We start from the raw sequence: 18,360 nt of genomic DNA on the forward strand, positions 1-18,360 counted from the left end.
AATATGCATCTGCTTGTTGTAATTTTTTTCGATGGTTTGCTTGTTGGACCACATATTAAACCCACTTTAAGAGCTGCAGTCACCAAATGATTTTAAGTAAATATGTCTGGTTTGTTGTTGTTTTTTCTTTCTGCCGGTTGAAGTTTTTGAGAAAGGCAAGCTTCTAAAAGTTAAAAAAAAAAAAAATCATTCTTGGTGTTCCAGGTGAAAAGCGGTTGTTGTCAGATGCAATGAAACGTGATCCTAATGAAACCACTGCAGCTGGAGTCCACCGCGGGTCTGAAACCTGGAGGGTAAATGAACCCCACAAGCCAAGGCCTTCTTTGGTTGGCCAGGTGTTGTTACCTTTGACCGCAAGGAAGGCTGGGGATGAAATCCTTCATCTGCAGAGGAGGAGTTGCTGGAGGAAGTAGAAGAGGCAGCCCCTGTCACCTGCCCTCGGCTAGGTATGTGTTTGGAACCTGAAATGGGAAGAGAAGAGCTCACTGAAATCCCAACTTCTTTTCCTACCGTGTGCCCCAAAGCTCCTTCTCCCTCTGCCTTCTTACCATCATTCCCTTCCTCCCTGCTCTTCCCTCACTGCACCTGCCATGAGCAGGAGGAGGCAGTACCTGAGGGCAACTGAAAATTTGGCCCTCCATGCTAATTACATTTCTGGGTCCCTGCCAAGAGCTTTGCAGCTCTCCTTTCATATTAAAAAAAAAAAAAAGGTATTATGCAGAAATCAATTAATTCCTTAAACACCATTTATATGGTGTGTTGCTTAGAACACATTCGGCGATGAAATCTATTATTAAAACGCTTGTCTGAAGTTAGCTGAGTTACCTAAATGCTCGGGTAAGGTTCGTTCTGCAGAGTAATTGAATGCAAAAAAGTCCGAGCCAGCTCTTAAACAAATCGCCCTTCTGTGGCTCACAGCATCTGGCACCCATTTTTACTACATGACATCTGCTCAGTGTAAAAGAGCTGGCGTCAGAATGTCTGGTCATAGAAAAAAAAAAATCCCAAATGTAATCAGAAGCAAAAGGACGCTAAGCCTGAGGTTTTATCACATAGTCTCATGCAACATAAATATTTCATTAATTATGGCTAAACAAATGCCACTTTTATTTTCCCAACTTGCAGATATTATCACATCATCGAAGTGATGATTCAAATGCCAGGAAAGGCAGTTGAAGATAGGGAGGGCTCGACAATGCAGGACCCAGGGGAGAGCTGGAGTCCAGGAGCTCGGCCAACCTCAGAACAAGAGGTAGATGGTTAGAGGCGGCAAAGGGCCCGTGTTCGCTAGAATCTCTTTGTGATCTGGCTGGAGACCGTGTGTGGTAAAGTCCTCCAGGTGCCACAGGAGGCTTTTATTCTTTTCAGCAAAGACATCTGTCCCTGGACATCCTCCTGATGCGGAGTTAATGAATGATGTTTCAATGAACCTGCGCTGGATACTGACTGTCACAATGCTTGAGGAAGCCACGAAAGGAAATGTACAAATCTTCACTCTGCCATGACAGCTTATATCCGAATAGAAATACGTGCTGGGCGGAGAGGGAGAAGGAGAAGCAATTCCATGTGACTCACATTCTCTCCAGTCTGCCTTTTCCTCCCCATAATTTTCAACTATTTACCCCAGTGGGAGAGGCCAAGTTTTAAAAAAGAAGGGTAATTTTAACCTCTGGGAGCACATTTACATATGCTGTTATTCAAAGCAAAATAATGCAAAACATCTATATACAAGCACAGCCTCCCCAGGGAAGGAGTTAACTGTTTTCCACTACAATTTGCCAGATGGGGAAGCTCAGGTGAAGAGAGCATCAGAGGGCAGCATAGTAGTGGAAGGGGCACCGCTGGTGGTGAGCTCAGATTGTCCTCCAACTCCAGCTACTGGGTTACTATGGAGTAAAGTAGTCACAGAGTGTTCACTTCTTAGTGTGTGAGCTTGAGGAGCTAACTTCAATTTCCTGAGTTTTGGAGCTCACAACTTCTGACTTGCAGTACTATAGTAAAAGAATAAAGGTGATCGATGGAAAGAGCCTAACACAGTGCCAGGTTCATTGAAGATAGGTAAATAAATCTTGTCATCGTCAACAGTAGCAGCAGCAACTGCCTTATTGTTCCCATTGACCCAAATCAACAATACTGTAATATTAGCAACACTGCCTAATTAGCCTCCATTGTACAGAGAAGTGTAGTGACCTAAAGCAGAAACTTCCAAAAATGAATATAGTCCCACTGAATCTTATTTTGAAATCGAGAAGAAAATATTTCCAAATATACTGCATTTCTTAAACTTCTGACCAACATTATATATAGTTACCTCTGAAGCTCTCCCCCGTTTACTCTTTTCCATCACAGAACCATCGATTCCAGAAATTTACTTTTCAGTTGCAAAATTAAAAAAGACTTGGCAGCATTGTTTCACTCTGGCTATGATGGAGTGACTGATTCTGGGATTGATCTCCCACCACAAAGCACCAGAAATCAGGACAAAATATACCATGCATCTGTTCCCAGACATTAGACAACAGGCAGTGCAGAACTGTGATAAAGGTAAGAAGAGAACCAAATGAAGTCCTACAATCACACTAGCTTCCTCTCTCAGGTTCACTGAGTTGAAAAGACAGAGGTCAGGGTTTGGGTGAGTGGAGGCAGCTGGAATGTTGGGGGAGGGGGTAGAGGAGAGAACGATGCAGAAAAAGCACAGGAATAAGCACAGAAGTCCCCTTGAGTCTATTGCTTAATAGTAAACTTTAGATGCATAGAGTGTAACTACATGACACTAGTCCTGTTACTGTTGGGAAGTTATAGGCTAAATAACCTCTAAAGCTTTTTAGAGGATTGAGAAATCCTCAAGTTCCACCCAGCTAGGGTAGAACAAACTTTGTGGGCATTAGAATAGAGGCCACAGAAGAGTCATACTTTACTAATAAGGATAAATTAGCCCTAGGGTAAAGGTTATTATAAACTGCCCCAAATAAGTTTAAAAACAATCTTGAAAGAAACAAATTGATCTTCAAATTACCCTACTGTCTGACAAACATTTTTACTGTTTATATAACATTCTTTAAATGAAGAAACAAAGTCTAGACACCCTACAATGTAATAGTCATAAAACCTAGCAGCGAGAAAGCAACTACTAGATATGTAAAAGAACAGGACAATGAACTCATCATCAAGAGAAAAATCAGTTAATAAAAGCAGACTCAGAGATAATGAAATTAGCAGACAAGGATTTGAAAATAACTATTATAAGTATGCTCAAAAATGTAAAAAGACAGTATGAACAGAATGAGCAGGTAAAAAAAAATGCAGAAAAAGAACCAAATGGAACATAAAAAATATGAAAAATACAAAATCTGAAATGAAAATTTCACTGGGTCAGCTTAATAGTAGATTAAACATTAGAGAGAAAAATAGGCCGTGAAATTAAATAACAGCAATAGAGATAATCCAAAATGAAATATAGAGGGGGAAAAAGACTGAAAAACTGAACAGAACTTCAGTGATCTGTGGGATAACATGAGGTGGTCTAAAATACATAAGATTGGAGTGCCAGAAGGATAGCACGAGATAGAAAAAGTCATTGATGTAATATTGTTGAAAATCACACAAATTTAATGAAAATTGTAAATTCACAGTTCCAAGAAGCTCAATAAACCACAAACAGGGTAAACATAAGGAAAATCATAGCAAGTCTCATGATAATAAACCAGACAGAGAAATAAAATCTTAAAACCAGACAAAGAAAAATAATATATTATATACAGAGAAACAAAGATAAGAATGTGCATGGACATCTCATCAGAACCTAAATAAGCCAAGGAATCATGAAACATCATTAAAATGCTAAAAGAAAAGTCTGTCAGATTATAATTCTATGTCCAGTGAATAATTCATTTAAAATGAGGGGAAATAATTAAGCCTTTAGGATAATTTGTTGTTAGCAGACATACATAAGAAAAATGTCAAAAGAAGCTCTAAAGCAGAAGGAATATAACACATGGAATGAAGAGCTCTAGAAAGAGTAAATATAAAATAATTTCCCTTTCGGTTTTTAACTTCTTTAAAAGATAATCAACTATTTAATGTAGGATAGTGTGAAATAATAAGAAATATATAATTTGTTCTCTGTCCCTCATTCCCACCAATATTTGGTCTTTGATTCCAGTTCCTGACACAGAGCTCCTAAAATGCTTATCATTCTGAGTGAAGAGTTCCCAAGTCCCTTGACTGCCAACAAGCTGAGAACAACCAGAGAAAATACATCCTTTTCTGCAGCACATTGAATATTTACTAAATTGGTGCTATGCCAAACCATAAGGAAACAACTGAAGTCATACAAAGTATGTCTTCTGACAATAGTGAGATTAAGCTGAAAATCAACAATATAAAATATAACTAGAAAATCTGAAAATTGTTAGAAATTATGTAATACTTTTCTGAAAACCAATAAAAGTAAATTGAAGCAGATGGGATAAGAATATGTCATAACAACATAACTAGAATGTAGCCAAAGTAGTGACTTGAGGGAAATTTAGAGCTTTCAGTGTAGACACTGTGCAAAAGAGAAGTTTAGAATCAATGTCGTAAGATCTATTTCAAAAAGCTAGAAAAAGAACCAGCAATGAACCTAAGAATCTAAAAGGAAGAAAATAATCAAGATGGAACAGATTATGAGAAATGATAAAAACAAAACAGAAATAAAATGGAAAATTAACAAAGCAAAAATAAGATTCTTCAAAATATATAACATTGATGACTTCTAAAAAGAATGATTAAGAAAAAAGAGAAAGAAAACACAAATCACCAATATTGAGGATGAAAAGTATTCAGGACTCTATTATACAAACTATCTAAATTTGAAAATTTGGATAAAATGGACAAATTCATTGAAAAACATGACTTACCAGAACTGACATAAGAAGAAATAGAAAATCTGAATACTTACGTATCTATTAAAGAAACCAAGTCCACAATTAAAAACCATCCTACAAAGAAAATACTAGGCTAGATGACTTTGTTTGTGTTCAAATGTTTAAAAACCAAATAACACCAGTGTTAAAACAAATAAGCATACAAACCCTCTTCCAGAGAATAGGAAAAGATGGAACACATCTTAACTTGTGTTACAAGGCTAGCTTAAGTTCGAATCCAAAACCTGACACAGATATTGCAAGAAGGAAAATTTCAGACCAGTAACTCTCATAAACATAGCTGCGGAACTACTAAAAACAACTAGCAAATCCAATATAGTGACAAATAAAAAGATGATACACGATGATCAAGTTGGGTTTACTCCAAGAACACAATAATATCATAACATTTTCAAATCTCTATTAAAAAAATCAGTGTAATTCAGTACATTTTTGATTAAAGTAAAAAAAATGATTATCTCAATAGATTTTAAAAAAACATTTGATAAAATTTACTATTACTCATGATAAAAAGTCAGAGTAAGCTAAGAATAGAAGGAATCTTCTTTAGTATAATAGAGAGTACCTATCTTAAAAATTTACGGCAAATAATATATTCAACAGTGAAATATAATCCCTCTGTTATTGGGAGAAAAAGACAATGATGTACATTCTTAACATTTCTATTTAGCATTGTATAGGAAGTTGTAGGCAGAGCAATAAGGCAAGAAAGTTAAATAAAAGGTATACAAATTGAAAAGAGAAATGTCAAACTGTAGTTGTAGACAACATGATTATTTATTTGGAAAATCCTACAAAAAAGCTCTTAGAATAATAAGTGAGTTTAGTAAGGACATGATAAAAAGTTAACTGTGTTTCTTTATATCAACAATGAGCACCTGAAAATCAAAATGAAGAAAGCCATTCCATTTATAAGAGCAACAACAATAAAATGAAATACTCCAGGGATACATTTAATAAAATATATGCAGAATCTACACACTACAAACTCCCTAAGAAAAATGAAAGAAACCCTGGCTAGAGAGATGTTCCATTTTCACGAACAGGAAGACTCAGCAGTTGTCAAATCTTCCTCAATTGACTTAGAAATAAAAAAACAATCCCAATCAAAATTCTAGCAGGTTTACTCCATAGACATTGATAAACTCATTCTAAAATTAATACAGAAACACAAAATACCTAGAATAGCCAAAATAATTTTTTAGAACAATACTGGGGGACTCCACTACCTGTTTTCCAGACCTGCTCTAATGCTACAGTGAGCAAGAGTAGAACGCTATTAGTGTAAGGATAAACATATAGAGCAGTGGGAAGATTCACAGAGACATATCACATGTATTTAGTCAGTTGATTATCGTGAAGGTGTCAGAATAACCCAATAGAGAAAGAATAGTCTTTTTAACAAGTAGTGCTGACAACTAGATATCTATAGACAGACAAATAAACAAAAACCAGAACAAAAACAAAAAACCTTGACTTTTATTCACTATAAAAAGTTAATTAGAATTGGATTACAGATCTAAGCCTGAAAGCTAAAAACTGTAAAGTTCTGGGAGAAAACACAGCAGACATTCTTAGTGACTTTGGTCTTAAAGATTTCTTAAATATAACTCAAATTACAAAAGAGAAAAATTAATAAATTTGACTTCATCAAACTAAAAAATCTTCTATCTTTTGGAAGATGTGATGAAAATAAAAAGACAATCCACTAACTAAGAGAAAAATATTTGCAAAAAAGTATCTGGTAAAGGATTTATAGCTAGAATTTTAGAAACTCTGGCTAAATAGAAGACTAAGAATATTGTACATTCTTAGATCAAAAGACTCATTATTCTAAAGTTATCAAATGTCTATAAATTGGGACACCTGGGTGGCTCAGTTGTTAAGCATCTGCCTTAGGCTCTGGTCATGATCCCAGGGTCCTGGGATTGAGCCCATTCCTGCTCAGTGGGAAGATTGCTTCTCTCTCTCCCACTCTCCCTGCTGGTGTTCCTGCTCTTGCTGTCTCTCTCTCTCTGTCAAATAAATAAATAAAATCTTTTTTAAAAAGTCTATAAATTAATCAATTAAATGCTATCATTTATAATCGCATCAAAAAGTCAAATACTAGAGAATATATCTAATGAAAATAGGGCGGGATCACTACAATCATAAAACATGGACAGAAACTGAAGAAGATCTCAGGGAGGCGTCATGTCCATGGATTTGTTAATTCTCTCCAAATTTATCTCTAGATTCAATGTAATCCCAATTAAATGTTCAGACAATATTTTTGTGGAAATTGATTAACTGATTCTGGAAGACACATGGAGGCCAAGAATAGGCATGACAATCTTAAAGAAGAACGAAGTGGATGGTCTATTCCAGGCTGTGAAGATTTATTATAAAGCCACTTAATGAAAACAGTGTGACTCAGGCACAGGGACAAACCAGTCAGTGGAAAAGGATAGAAGGTCTGAAAACAGACCTGCCTAATATATGACAAAGTATCACAGCAATGACTTGGGTAGGGTGGAGGAAGACAGCCTTGTTAATGAATGCTCCTGAATAAAGTGGATAACATAAAAAAATAAACAAACATTTCCTCTACCTCACAGAATACACAAAAATTTAGCAGACTAAACTGTGAAAGGTAAAATAATAAAACTTCCTTAACTGTTGTCCAATAGAAATATGAGTCATACATGTAACTTAAAATTTTCTAGTAGTCACATTAAAGAGTGTAAAAAGAAACAGATGCAATTAGTCTTAAACATATATTTTATGTAGCCCCAAATTTCAAAAATATTATCGTTTCAACATGTGGTCCTATACAAATTATTGAGATATTTTATATTATTTCATTCATACTAAGTCTTCAGAATCTGGTACATGTTTTATACATTCCTATTTAGGTTACACTTTTTTAGTGGTTAAAGCCAAATGTAATTCAAAAAGCAAAAAGTTGTGTTTAATAGAACATTTTCCACTGATTTGCTATTTAAATAGAAATTTCTTAACATTAAATTAAAAATTCAGCTCCTCACTCATACTAGCCAAATTCCAAGTGTGAAATCATGACTACCATATTGGATGGCACAGTTCTAGAAAGTAACACAAAACATCTTTATGACTTCAGAGTAGGGAAAGGGCTCATCACTGGCATATAAAAGCAGCAATAAAGGAAACTATTGATAACTATGGCTGCATTTAAATAAGTAATGTGTGTACTTATAGAAGTTTATTATTATTTCACCTTTAAAGAGTGAAAAAGTGAGCCTGAGAATGAGAGTTACTTATAATACGTATATCTGACGGAGAAGACTTTTGTCCAGAATCTACACAGATTACAAATCAATAAGGAAAGGGCTGTCTACACAGTAGAAGTATGGGCAAAAAGACTTGACAACAGACCTCACAAGAGAATATCTAAATAAGCATGTGAAAAGTAGTGTAACATCACTAGCAGGTAAATGCCGATGAAAATAATAATGAGATACCACAATAAAAATGGTGGCATCCAAGCACAAAACAAAACTGAGACTGTCAAGCATTACAAAGATGGAGATCAAGGGGAGTTCTCATTTTCTGCCGGAGTCTATACTCACCGGTACAAGCACTTTTGAAAATGGGGGACAGTACCTATTAAAGCCAACCACGTACAGGCCTACCCCACGACCTAACAAGTCCACTCCCTGGCATATACTGACAGATTCTGTCTTTGAACAAAGTCTAGGCAAGCTCTTCTGAACCGTCTTCTTAGCTGGGCCTCAACCTTGGCCTAGAAACACTGCAGACTCTCGGCATAAACAATTTAGCCCACCCACTTCCTCCTACATGGAAGGAAATAGAAAGAAAAAGTACCTTCCTGAGAAAACTCAAAGGCTAACAAGAATTCAGTGTTTGTTCTAGCCCACACCTGCTGATAGGTGGTTGACTACCCCTTTTTAGAGAAGTTGCTAAAAAGGGTTTTTAAATGAGAATCCTTCCTCTGTCCCTTTGAGATGTGTATGTATCTCCTACAACTCAAGGATGTCTTTCTCAAGCACCTGAAAGCCAGTCCTTTGAAATGCAGTCATCGGGAAGGATGGGACCTTTGTCTCCCTGTCTTTACGTGAAGACAGAATCCAAACTTCAACAGTCTCCGGCTAACACACGTGGCTGGCCTAATCAGCACTGATGCCCACAGGGCCTTTGTCATTTTTCACTGCCTTGACGCTACTGAGCCTCTGTTCAGCCCTTCCTTGTCCCTCAATCACCCTGTGAAGCCCGCAGCCACCTCTGTGGAAATCAAAGGGGAGTTCAGTTCAATAGGACTCTCTCTCTTCTGTTGCAATACTCTATTATTAGGAACCATCCTTAACACTTTTCATAGCATCTGGCTTTATCTTTGACAATAGCCAACCGAAACAATGGGTCTCCAAAGGCTCAGAAGCATTATTCACCCTAGAAAGCAACAGAAAACCCCTAAGTGCCCAGCATCAGATGACAAGTTGTGGCATACTCGCACAAGGGAGTAAAAGGCAGCGAGGCAAAGAAGGAACCGCTGCGGCTCGTGACAGCGTGTATCCCTGCCCCCACCCCAATAAGCCAGACACTGTATAGACGTGCACGTTCTGTTGTTGCAGAAGCAATAGGCTCAGCTTCAACACCGGTTGAAGGTAGGCAGGGCTCAGCGGGGTCCTCTGTGCAGGGTCTGACAAAGCTGCAGTGGAGGTGTCTGCCATGCCGGGGTCTCAGGGGCAGCTCAGGGTTCTCTTCCAGCTCATGCAGTTGTTGGCAGAATTCCGCTCTTGGTGGTTGTAGGAGAGGGGGCCGTTTTCTCGCTGGCTGCCCGAGGGAGGTCGTCTTAGCTCCCAGAGGCCTCCTTGCCACGTAGGGCCTCTCCTAATGTCAGTTTACTTCTTTCAGGCGAGCGGGATCTTATCTTTCTCACCCTGCGAGTTTCAGGAAAGGACCCCATTCTTATTAAGGGCTCCTCCAATTAAGTTAGGCCTACCCAGGATAATCTCCCTTTTGATTAGCTCAAAGTCAATTGGTTTAAAACTTAATTACATTTGCAAAATCTGGTAACCTAATCACAGGAGTGAGATCCATCATATTCACGTTCCCACCAGAATCAAGGGCAGGAGATTCTACAGGGCAGAAAGCATGAGGTCCTCTCAGAATTCTGCCTACCATAATACTGAACGATCCAATGTTTGTACAGTCAAAGACCTGCTGAAGTAATCCAAGATGATAGAAGTGAGATGGTAAGCAAGCACTTTTGTTGGGAGTCACATATATGTCGGAAGAGGCAATGATGGAGAATTCTGAGTGTAAGGGCCTCTTTAGCCAGAGCGGCCCCACCTCAGTTGAACAGCCATTTTGTTGTTTATGCAGTAAAACTTAAATTGCCCCCCTCTCCCAACTTATTTAAACGCAAGTATGGAAACCAGTCCCAGGTAACAAAGCCCAAATACAAGGCTGGGCCAGGTCAGGTAGAGATAACAGCCCCAATGCAGGGATGAATCAGGTCAGGTGGAGACAGCCAATCAGTAAAGCGCGCATACTGTCTCCCTAGCTACCAAGGAGTGTGGGCCCCGCCTTTTGGGCACCAATTCTCACCAAGGTGATAGGCTAGTTCAAATGTCTACTATGGAGTGAATTGTAGTTCAATTGGACACCCATGTGTGACTGGGCAGCTTTCTCTGTGTGTTACAATCTCATTAGCCACCAGTGTGTGGCGAGGCTCAACCACATGGCCTTTGCTCTATAAAAGTTAGTCTGTGAGGCAGGGAGGGGGTCGTGCTCTCTGTAAGAGGCGTGGCCCCAGCCAGTCAAAATAAAGCTTTTCTTGATCTTTGCTTTGTATCAGTCTCGCTCTTTTAATTATGGACCCATTACTGGGGGACCCAACATTGGGACATAACACTGAGTGCTGGTGATTTTCTATATCTTGATCTCAGATGTAGTAGTACAAATGTGCACTTTACAAAAATTCATCAGTTGTGTACTTAAGGTTTGTGTATTTGCTGTATATGTTTTATACTACAATAAGGACTTGATGCAAAAATTTAAAAAGACATTGTCAGGGTGCCTTGTTTAATGATATACAAGAATGATAATCTCTATTAAATTTGTATAAAATTGGCACTGGTAAGCACTTGAAATCAGTTTATGCCCCTAAGTAATTTAAAGAGAAGTTTATGGGGCGCCTGAGTGGCTCAGTGGGTTAAAGCCTCTGCCTTTGGCTCAGGTCATGATCCCAGGGTCTGGGGATGGAGCCCCGAGTCGGGCTCTCTGCTCAGCGAGAGAGAGCCTCCTCTCTCTGCCTGCTTCTCTGCCTACTTGTGATCTCTGTCTGTCAAATGAATAAAATCTTTAAAAAAAATAAATAAAGAGAAGTTTATATATACTGTTAATTTACCCAGAAAGTTTTGTTGTAAAAATAATAAAAATTAAATTTCAGCCGATTTATTCAAGTGAACATAAATTAGAGGTATTTCCATTCAAATATGTTTTGAAAGTTTCTCATTTTCAATTAAAACGCTGTTTTTCGGGGCGCCTGGGTGGCTCAGGGGGTTGAAACCTCTGCTTTCAGCTCGGGTCGTGATCCCGGAGTCCTGGGATCGAGCCCCGCGTCGGGCTCTCTGCTCGGTGGGGAGCCTGCTTTTCCCTCTCTCTCTGCCTGTCTCTCTGCCTGCTAGTGATCTCTGTCTGCCAAATAAATAAATAAGATCTTTAAAAAAAAAATTCTGTTTTTCTCTCTCCATTGCTTGAGAGTATACCCACATGTTACATGTGGAGATAGCAATGTCAGTGTGTGTGTGTGTGTGTGTGAGAGAGAGAGTGAGAGAGAGAGAGAGAGAGAGAGATTGGTGGGTGGGCTGGGCAGGGACAGGGAAATAAAAGGAAACTAATGCACCTAATCTGATAGGGTAGGTCAGATCTCTTAGGATACTGATCTAAGAACATCTGCAAGAAACACAAAGCTCTTCCATGAAATGGGCCCAGACACTATTTCCAGAGTTGGTCAGCCTTAACCTACTTCCATTCTCTACCTTCTCCTTCTGTTCCAAACCAAGGAAGTCATACCATTCCCTAGTAAATATAAATGAAGCAGTTCTCCATGATAAGTAAGTCAGGAAAACACATTCACCTCCAGTTACTGTAATCAGCATATATAAAAGCCATATAAATGTGAAATAAATGAACTAAAGGCCAATCTTACTAATGAATTTGGTACAAAAATATTAAATAAAATATTAGCAAACAGAGGAGCGCCTGGGTGGCTCAGTCGATTAAGCTTCCATCTCTTGGTTTCAGCTCAGGTCATGATCTCAGGGTCCTGGGATTGAGCCCTGCATTGGCTCTTTGCTCAGCTCAGAGTCTGTTTGTCCTTCTCCCTCCCCCTCTGCTGCTCTGCCCCCTCCCACCTGCTCTCTCCCTCAAATAAATAAAATCTTAAAAAATATATTGGCAAACAGAACAGAAAAGCATATTAAAATAATAAGACATCAGGACCAAATGGTATTCATTTCAGCAATATAAGGATGGTAGTAGTAGTAGTAGTAGTGAGTAGTAGTAGTAGTCAAACTATGGAGAAAAATAATCACACAATCACCCCGAAGTGTACTGAGTGACATTTGATAAAATTCAACAACCATTCATGAGTTAAATACTTCCAATAAAATAGGATTAGATGGCAATTTCCTCAGAGTGTTTAAATTTATCCTGGTCATCCCAGAAGCCAGCCAGCATCATGCTTAAATGGGAAAACATTCACATTAATAAGATGCATTCTCATTAAGGTTAGGAATGTCGTAAGGAAACCATATCACTACGTTTATTTAATATTGTTCTGGAGGGTCTAGAAACCAAAGAAACTAAGGTAACAAAATAAATTGGAGGCATACATCTTTTAAACAAGAGGTAAAGTTACACTTTAAAAAATATTACTTATTTGCTTATTTGAGAGAGAGAGAACAAGCATGAGCCAGGGGAGGGGCAGTGGGAGAGGGAGGAGCAGACTCTTCGCTGAGCAGGGAGCCTGATGTGGGACTTGATCCCGGAACAATGGGATCCTGACCTGAGCTGAAAGCAGATGCTTAACCAACTAAGCTACCCAAGTGCCCTAAAATTATCATTATTTATAGATTTGATGATTGCACATTTGGGAAGGACCCAGGAGAGGCTATTGGAAAGCTTTTACAAGCAAGGAGAACTAGCAAAATGGATGGGTGCAAAAGTACTCTACAGAAATGGGCACATTTCAGGTATACAAACAATAGTAGGAAGATAGATCAAAAGATTTTATTGACAATAGCAATAAAAACTAATATATGGCAATAAACTTAATAAATATGCACAACCTATAAGACATAAGGTTTGAAATTTTCCTAAATATTCTGGGGCACCATAAAAAAGAGCATATGGGAAGGCAATTCATATCATACAGTTGTGAATTCTTGCCAAGTTTATTTGTAAACTTAATCCCATAAAAGTAGTCATAGGATTTTTTGGGTATATAAAGAAGCTGATGTTAAATTCATACAGAATATCAAACAAAGCAGGAAGAGCCAGGAAGTTTTTGAAAGAGAGGATCATGGGATACTTTTCCTACCTAATACATACATAAATTTTAAAACGTATAAATATATAAGGTAACATAATTAAAACAGTGTGGTACTGATAAGTAACAGACAACTCGACAGAATATAATGGATGGTATTGAAATCAGTCCAAGCACAGGAATCTGATGCATGACAAAGATGTCATCTCACATAAGAGAGGAGAAGATGGGTTAGTCACTAAATTACTTTAGAATAACCAGGGAAACAGCTTAAAACATAAACAAAAACAGGGTTGGATCCATACCTCACATGTGATGTTAGGATAGTTTCCTGATGTAAAATTTAAATGTAAAAAAGTTTAAAACAAACAAACAAAAAAGACTAAGAGCAACTATAAGAAAATTCTTCTATAAACTTAGAAGCAGCTCTTTCTAATCTATTATATAAAGCTGAGGAGCCACAAAATGAAAAATTGCTTATAACTACTCTATATAAATAAAATTTTTATATGACAAAACTCACCATAAACACAGTTAAACAAGAAGCTGGGAAAAATATTTGTAATTACCATCACAAAAAAGGGCTATATTTCCCTTTTGATAGAGTCCCTTCATATGATTCAGAAAAATACCAACAACCTATCAGAAAACGGAACAAAAGAGGTGATCGCTGACAGAAAAGGAAATGCAAATGACTTTTTAACATATAAGAAGATACTCAATCACCTATCAGACTGGTAATGATTTAAAAACAGGGGCGCCTGGGTGGCTTGGTGGATTGGGCCTCTGCCTTCGGCCCAGGTCAGGATCTCAAGGTCCTGGGATCGAGCCCCCACATCCAGCAGGGAGCCTGCTTTCCCCTCTCTCTCTGCCTGCCTCTCTGTCTGCGATCTCTCTCTCTCTGTCAAATAAATAAAATCTTTAAAAAAAAAAAAAATGTTGGGTAGCACACTGGTTAGTGCAATTAGGGAAACACCACCCTCATCTTCTGCTGAAGGAGCGCCAGGTGATGAAGGACAATTTGGCAGCATCTCTCAAAATCCCTGGTCCACAGATCCTTCGTTCTAGAATTTCTACTTCCAGTACTTCCACATCTGCCAAACGGCCTAAGTTCCCAGGTCATTATTGCAGCACAGTTTACAACAGCGAAAGATCAGAAATAAACTTGCCATCCTAGGGGACTGGCTACCTACCTCCACACCCACACAATGGAATACAGTGCAGCTATAAAACATAAAGCTCTTTATGTGCTAATATGTGATGATCTCCAAAATAAAATTAAAAGTGTAATATAAAGTGTGTCTAAAACACGAGCGAACTACTTTAATGTTAAAAAGAAAGACTATGTTAATTTGCTCTTATATGCATGAATTCTGTCTGCAAGAATGCCCAAGAAGCTGGTGATCATCATGTCTGTCCTCAGGGACATGACCTGGATGGCTCAGGGACAGGGAAGGGAGATAGGACTATTTATTCTGTGCATTTTGTATCCTTTTATTTTAAACCACATGAATTATTATCTATCAAAAAATGCACAACACATCAAAGTTTACGACAGGATATAAAGGATGTAGTTAAACTCCAGCCTGTTTGTGCTTATTCTGAGCGTGACTGAAAATAGTCTCTTGTTAATCTATGTAGCGTTCTGATTAAGGAACCAAAGAAGGAAAATAATATTTCACTTGAAAACTGAAGCTCTAAAATAAAAGGTAAATAAGAAAAAAGTTAGCAAAAATTAAAAAAAACAAAATTGCTCAGGGATAGGAGGGGTGCCTGGGTGGCTCAGTCAGTTAAGTGTCTGACTTTGGCTCAGGTCACAGTTTCAGGGTCCTGAGATCAAGCCGCACATGGAGCCCCATATTGGGCTCTGCACTCAGTGGGGAGTCTGCTTGAGATTTTCTCCCTCTGCCCCTCCCCGCTCATGCTCTCTCTCCCTTTCTCTGTCTCTCTCAAATAAATAAATACAATCTTTAACAAAATAGGGATAGGAAAATCACAGTTTATTTAAAGCCAGCAAATAAGTATCAACAGCAACAAAATAAACCATGTGAGTGTTTAACTAAACTGTCTCTAGGGATATACACCAAAACTTTGGCAAGGAGGAGAGGGGGGAGAGAATAGATGTTACTTTAAAAAAAATAAAAAAGATATTGCAGTATTGTTGGAATATTCCAACTCTCCGATGTATTAATTACTTCAATAATTTAAAAAATTACAATCAGATTTAAATATGAAAAAGCCTAAGTTTCCATTGGTAAGAAAACATGAGTGTGTTTAAACAGTAAATTAAAAAAATATAAGCTTATGGGACGCCTGGGTGGCTCAGTTGGTTAAGCAGCTGCCTTCGGCTCGGGTCATGATCCTGGCGTCCTAGGATCGAGTCCCACATCGGGCTCCTTGCTTGGTAGGGAGCCTGCTTCTCCCTCTGCCTTTGCCTGCCATTCTGTCTGCCTGTGCTTGCTCTATCTCCCTCTCTCTCTCTGATAAATAAATAAAATCTTAAAAAAAAAAAAAATATATATATATATATATATAAGCTTAAAAGAGGCACCATTTTTTGACTAGTAAAACAGCAATGTTTTTAAAATGTACTCAATACAGTATGGTGAATAAGGTATTTCAGACATTAGCACTGAAATATAAACTGGTACCCTTCCCTCCATTTAATCCATATTTACAACATGCAGTTGTAAGATATAACCCAGAGAACTCTCATAGATCCTTTATCCACACTGTTAAAAACAGTTGGTTCGTGCAAATTAAGAATCTTAAGAATATTCACATCTTTAATCCAGTAACCTCATTTCTTGGAACCTATCCTAAAAGAAAAACAATTCAAAAGAAAGAAAAACCTATATGCATAAAAATGTTCATTCAATACCATGTGTAAAATAGAAATACATCCATATGTATAATTTACATATACATATTATCTATGAATTATTAAAACAATTGTTTTCTAAATAAAAAAATAAATTATTTACTTAATGAAACATGTCCACTACATGTAATACAGCCATCAAACCACATTTGTGTAAACGATGTGCTAAGTGTTGTAATAGCTATGATATACTGATTTTTAAAAATACAATTCTGTGGGTAAAACTTAGTAAAAGTTGCCATATACAATTGGGAAGTGGTGAGATTATGGCTGATCCTTTGTTGTTTTCAAAAACTCTCCATAACATCATTTCAAACTTCATTTTTTCCTAATTTTTCAAATTCAAGTTTTCCTACTTTTGTCAGAATTTAATCTGGGAAGAAGGAGAAAGTGAGAGATGACTATTGTTAGTCCAGTAAGAATGACTAACTGCCCAGCAGGAACTGCAAACTTTTGTTAGGAGAGAGCCACTTACTTGCATCTTTGTCTGGAGAAGGAGGAGGGACTCTGTGCCCCAGGCCGGTGCTATTGAAAGGCTGTGCCAGCTTCTCCAGGGGCGGGGTGCTGTCCATCAGCTCCCCTGCTCCCCTGGGGATGCTGAAGAGGTCCTGGAGGTCCTTTCTTTGTTTGGATTCTTGGAGGGAACTCTCAAAAGATTTGTCTTTGAGTCTGAGGGAGGAAAAGAGCGAGATTTTTCCCTTTGGAACCCTAGAAGCATCTGGGGACGTCTCTTGCAAACTCACTTTCTCAAGGAGTGTGGGGACATCTTCCATCTTGGGGCAGGGAGGGGCCGGGAACGCCGGAAACACTTTGGATGGTCGGTTGGGCAAACTGTGGGTGCGGAGGGCAAGGTCTGGAGGGCTAGGGTATGAGGGCTGGGCAGCCCTGGCAGGTGGGGAGCCCCAGGAGAAGAAGGCTGAAGCTCTACTGGCCATATCTCTCCCCGGGGACTGCTGGCTGCCATCTTTATTGGAACTGGTTTTGCGAAGGCTGAAGGAGCGAGTGCTACCATGCGGCTGGCTGGTGGGCAGGTTCCTTGATTCTGGCTTGGCAGAGGCCTTCCTCCCACCTTCTGAGTTGGGTAGGAAGGGATCCAGGGACCTTCGCAAGACATTTGCTATGAGCCGAAGCGGGGACTTGGGTGGAGCCCGTTCAGCTGGTGTCCCCGTCTTCTCCTGAGCTCTTCCCTGGGCAGGCAGGGTCTCTCTTGCTGTCCAGGGGAGCTGCAAGGGATTAACTGGTTTCGGCACACAGCCTCCCCTACCATTGCCAGCACTTCTCGGGGCAGGCTGTGCCCCAGCTTCCAGGCTCACACTCTCAGGGATGGAATTGTCCCAGTCCAGTAGCTTTGTCTTCTGCTCTGGGGTGAGGACTAACTTCTTCAAGCCCAACTTCTTCTCCTCTTCCAGCTCTGACCTGTTCCCCTGTCCCTTGCTGGGTCTGGTGTTCTTTTCTCCTGGGTCCTCTCCAGCCCTGGGAGATACCTCTTGGTCTGGCAAACACCTGTTCGTCCCTCCAGTGGGGTCTGGGCCTCTGTGGATGAAACTGATGTCCCCAAGAGAGGCCTCTGCTTCGTGACACCCATCGGAAGCCATCTCTGCAGGGCTGGGGGGCTGGGAGCTGGCAAGGCCATCTTCACCAGGCCTCACCATGAAGTACTCTGCCCGCTCCAGTACTTGGCCATGGGGCAGATACAGGGGCATGTCCTTGGGTACCCCTTGGGCTCTGGCGCGCCTCAGAAAGATTGGAGTGGAAGGGCTGCAGTGACCTCTTGAGACCTGTGAGGGCAGGTTATCAGCTGTCACCTAGAGGGGATGGGCAAAATGAATGCATATTTAGGAATTCCCAATATTCATTTATAAGGGGAGGCATATCTCAGCCCACAGACCCCTCCCTTCCTCTCTTCAGATCTCAGCCACCCAAAGTCTAAAAGAATTCTGCCCGGGATGATTTCAAAGGGCTGCTCTTCATTCTAAGTGGCTGCTTTGGGACCTGCTGGGATCTGCCTGGAGTCCCTG

At 39.4% G+C, this 18,360-nt stretch overlaps 1 protein-coding gene across 1 annotated transcript in view; it reads right to left on the reverse strand.

Moving 5' to 3' along the window:
• MICAL2 (microtubule associated monooxygenase, calponin and LIM domain containing 2) overlaps window positions 1–18,360 on the reverse strand; it is a 209,266-nt gene that overhangs the window by 29,089 nt on the left and 161,817 nt on the right. The window contains exons 31-32 of the mRNA XM_059408093.1: window positions 16,818–18,147; window positions 346–461 (exon numbers count right to left, since the gene is read on the reverse strand). Coding sequence (XP_059264076.1) covers window positions 346–461; window positions 16,818–18,147 — 1,446 coding nt within the window. The remainder of the gene's footprint in view (window positions 1–345; window positions 462–16,817; window positions 18,148–18,360) is intronic.

This window comes from Mustela nigripes, chromosome 1 (genome assembly GCF_022355385.1).
Source record: "Mustela nigripes isolate SB6536 chromosome 1, MUSNIG.SB6536, whole genome shotgun sequence".
In the NCBI taxonomy this organism is placed as follows: Eukaryota; Metazoa; Chordata; class Mammalia; order Carnivora; family Mustelidae; genus Mustela; species Mustela nigripes.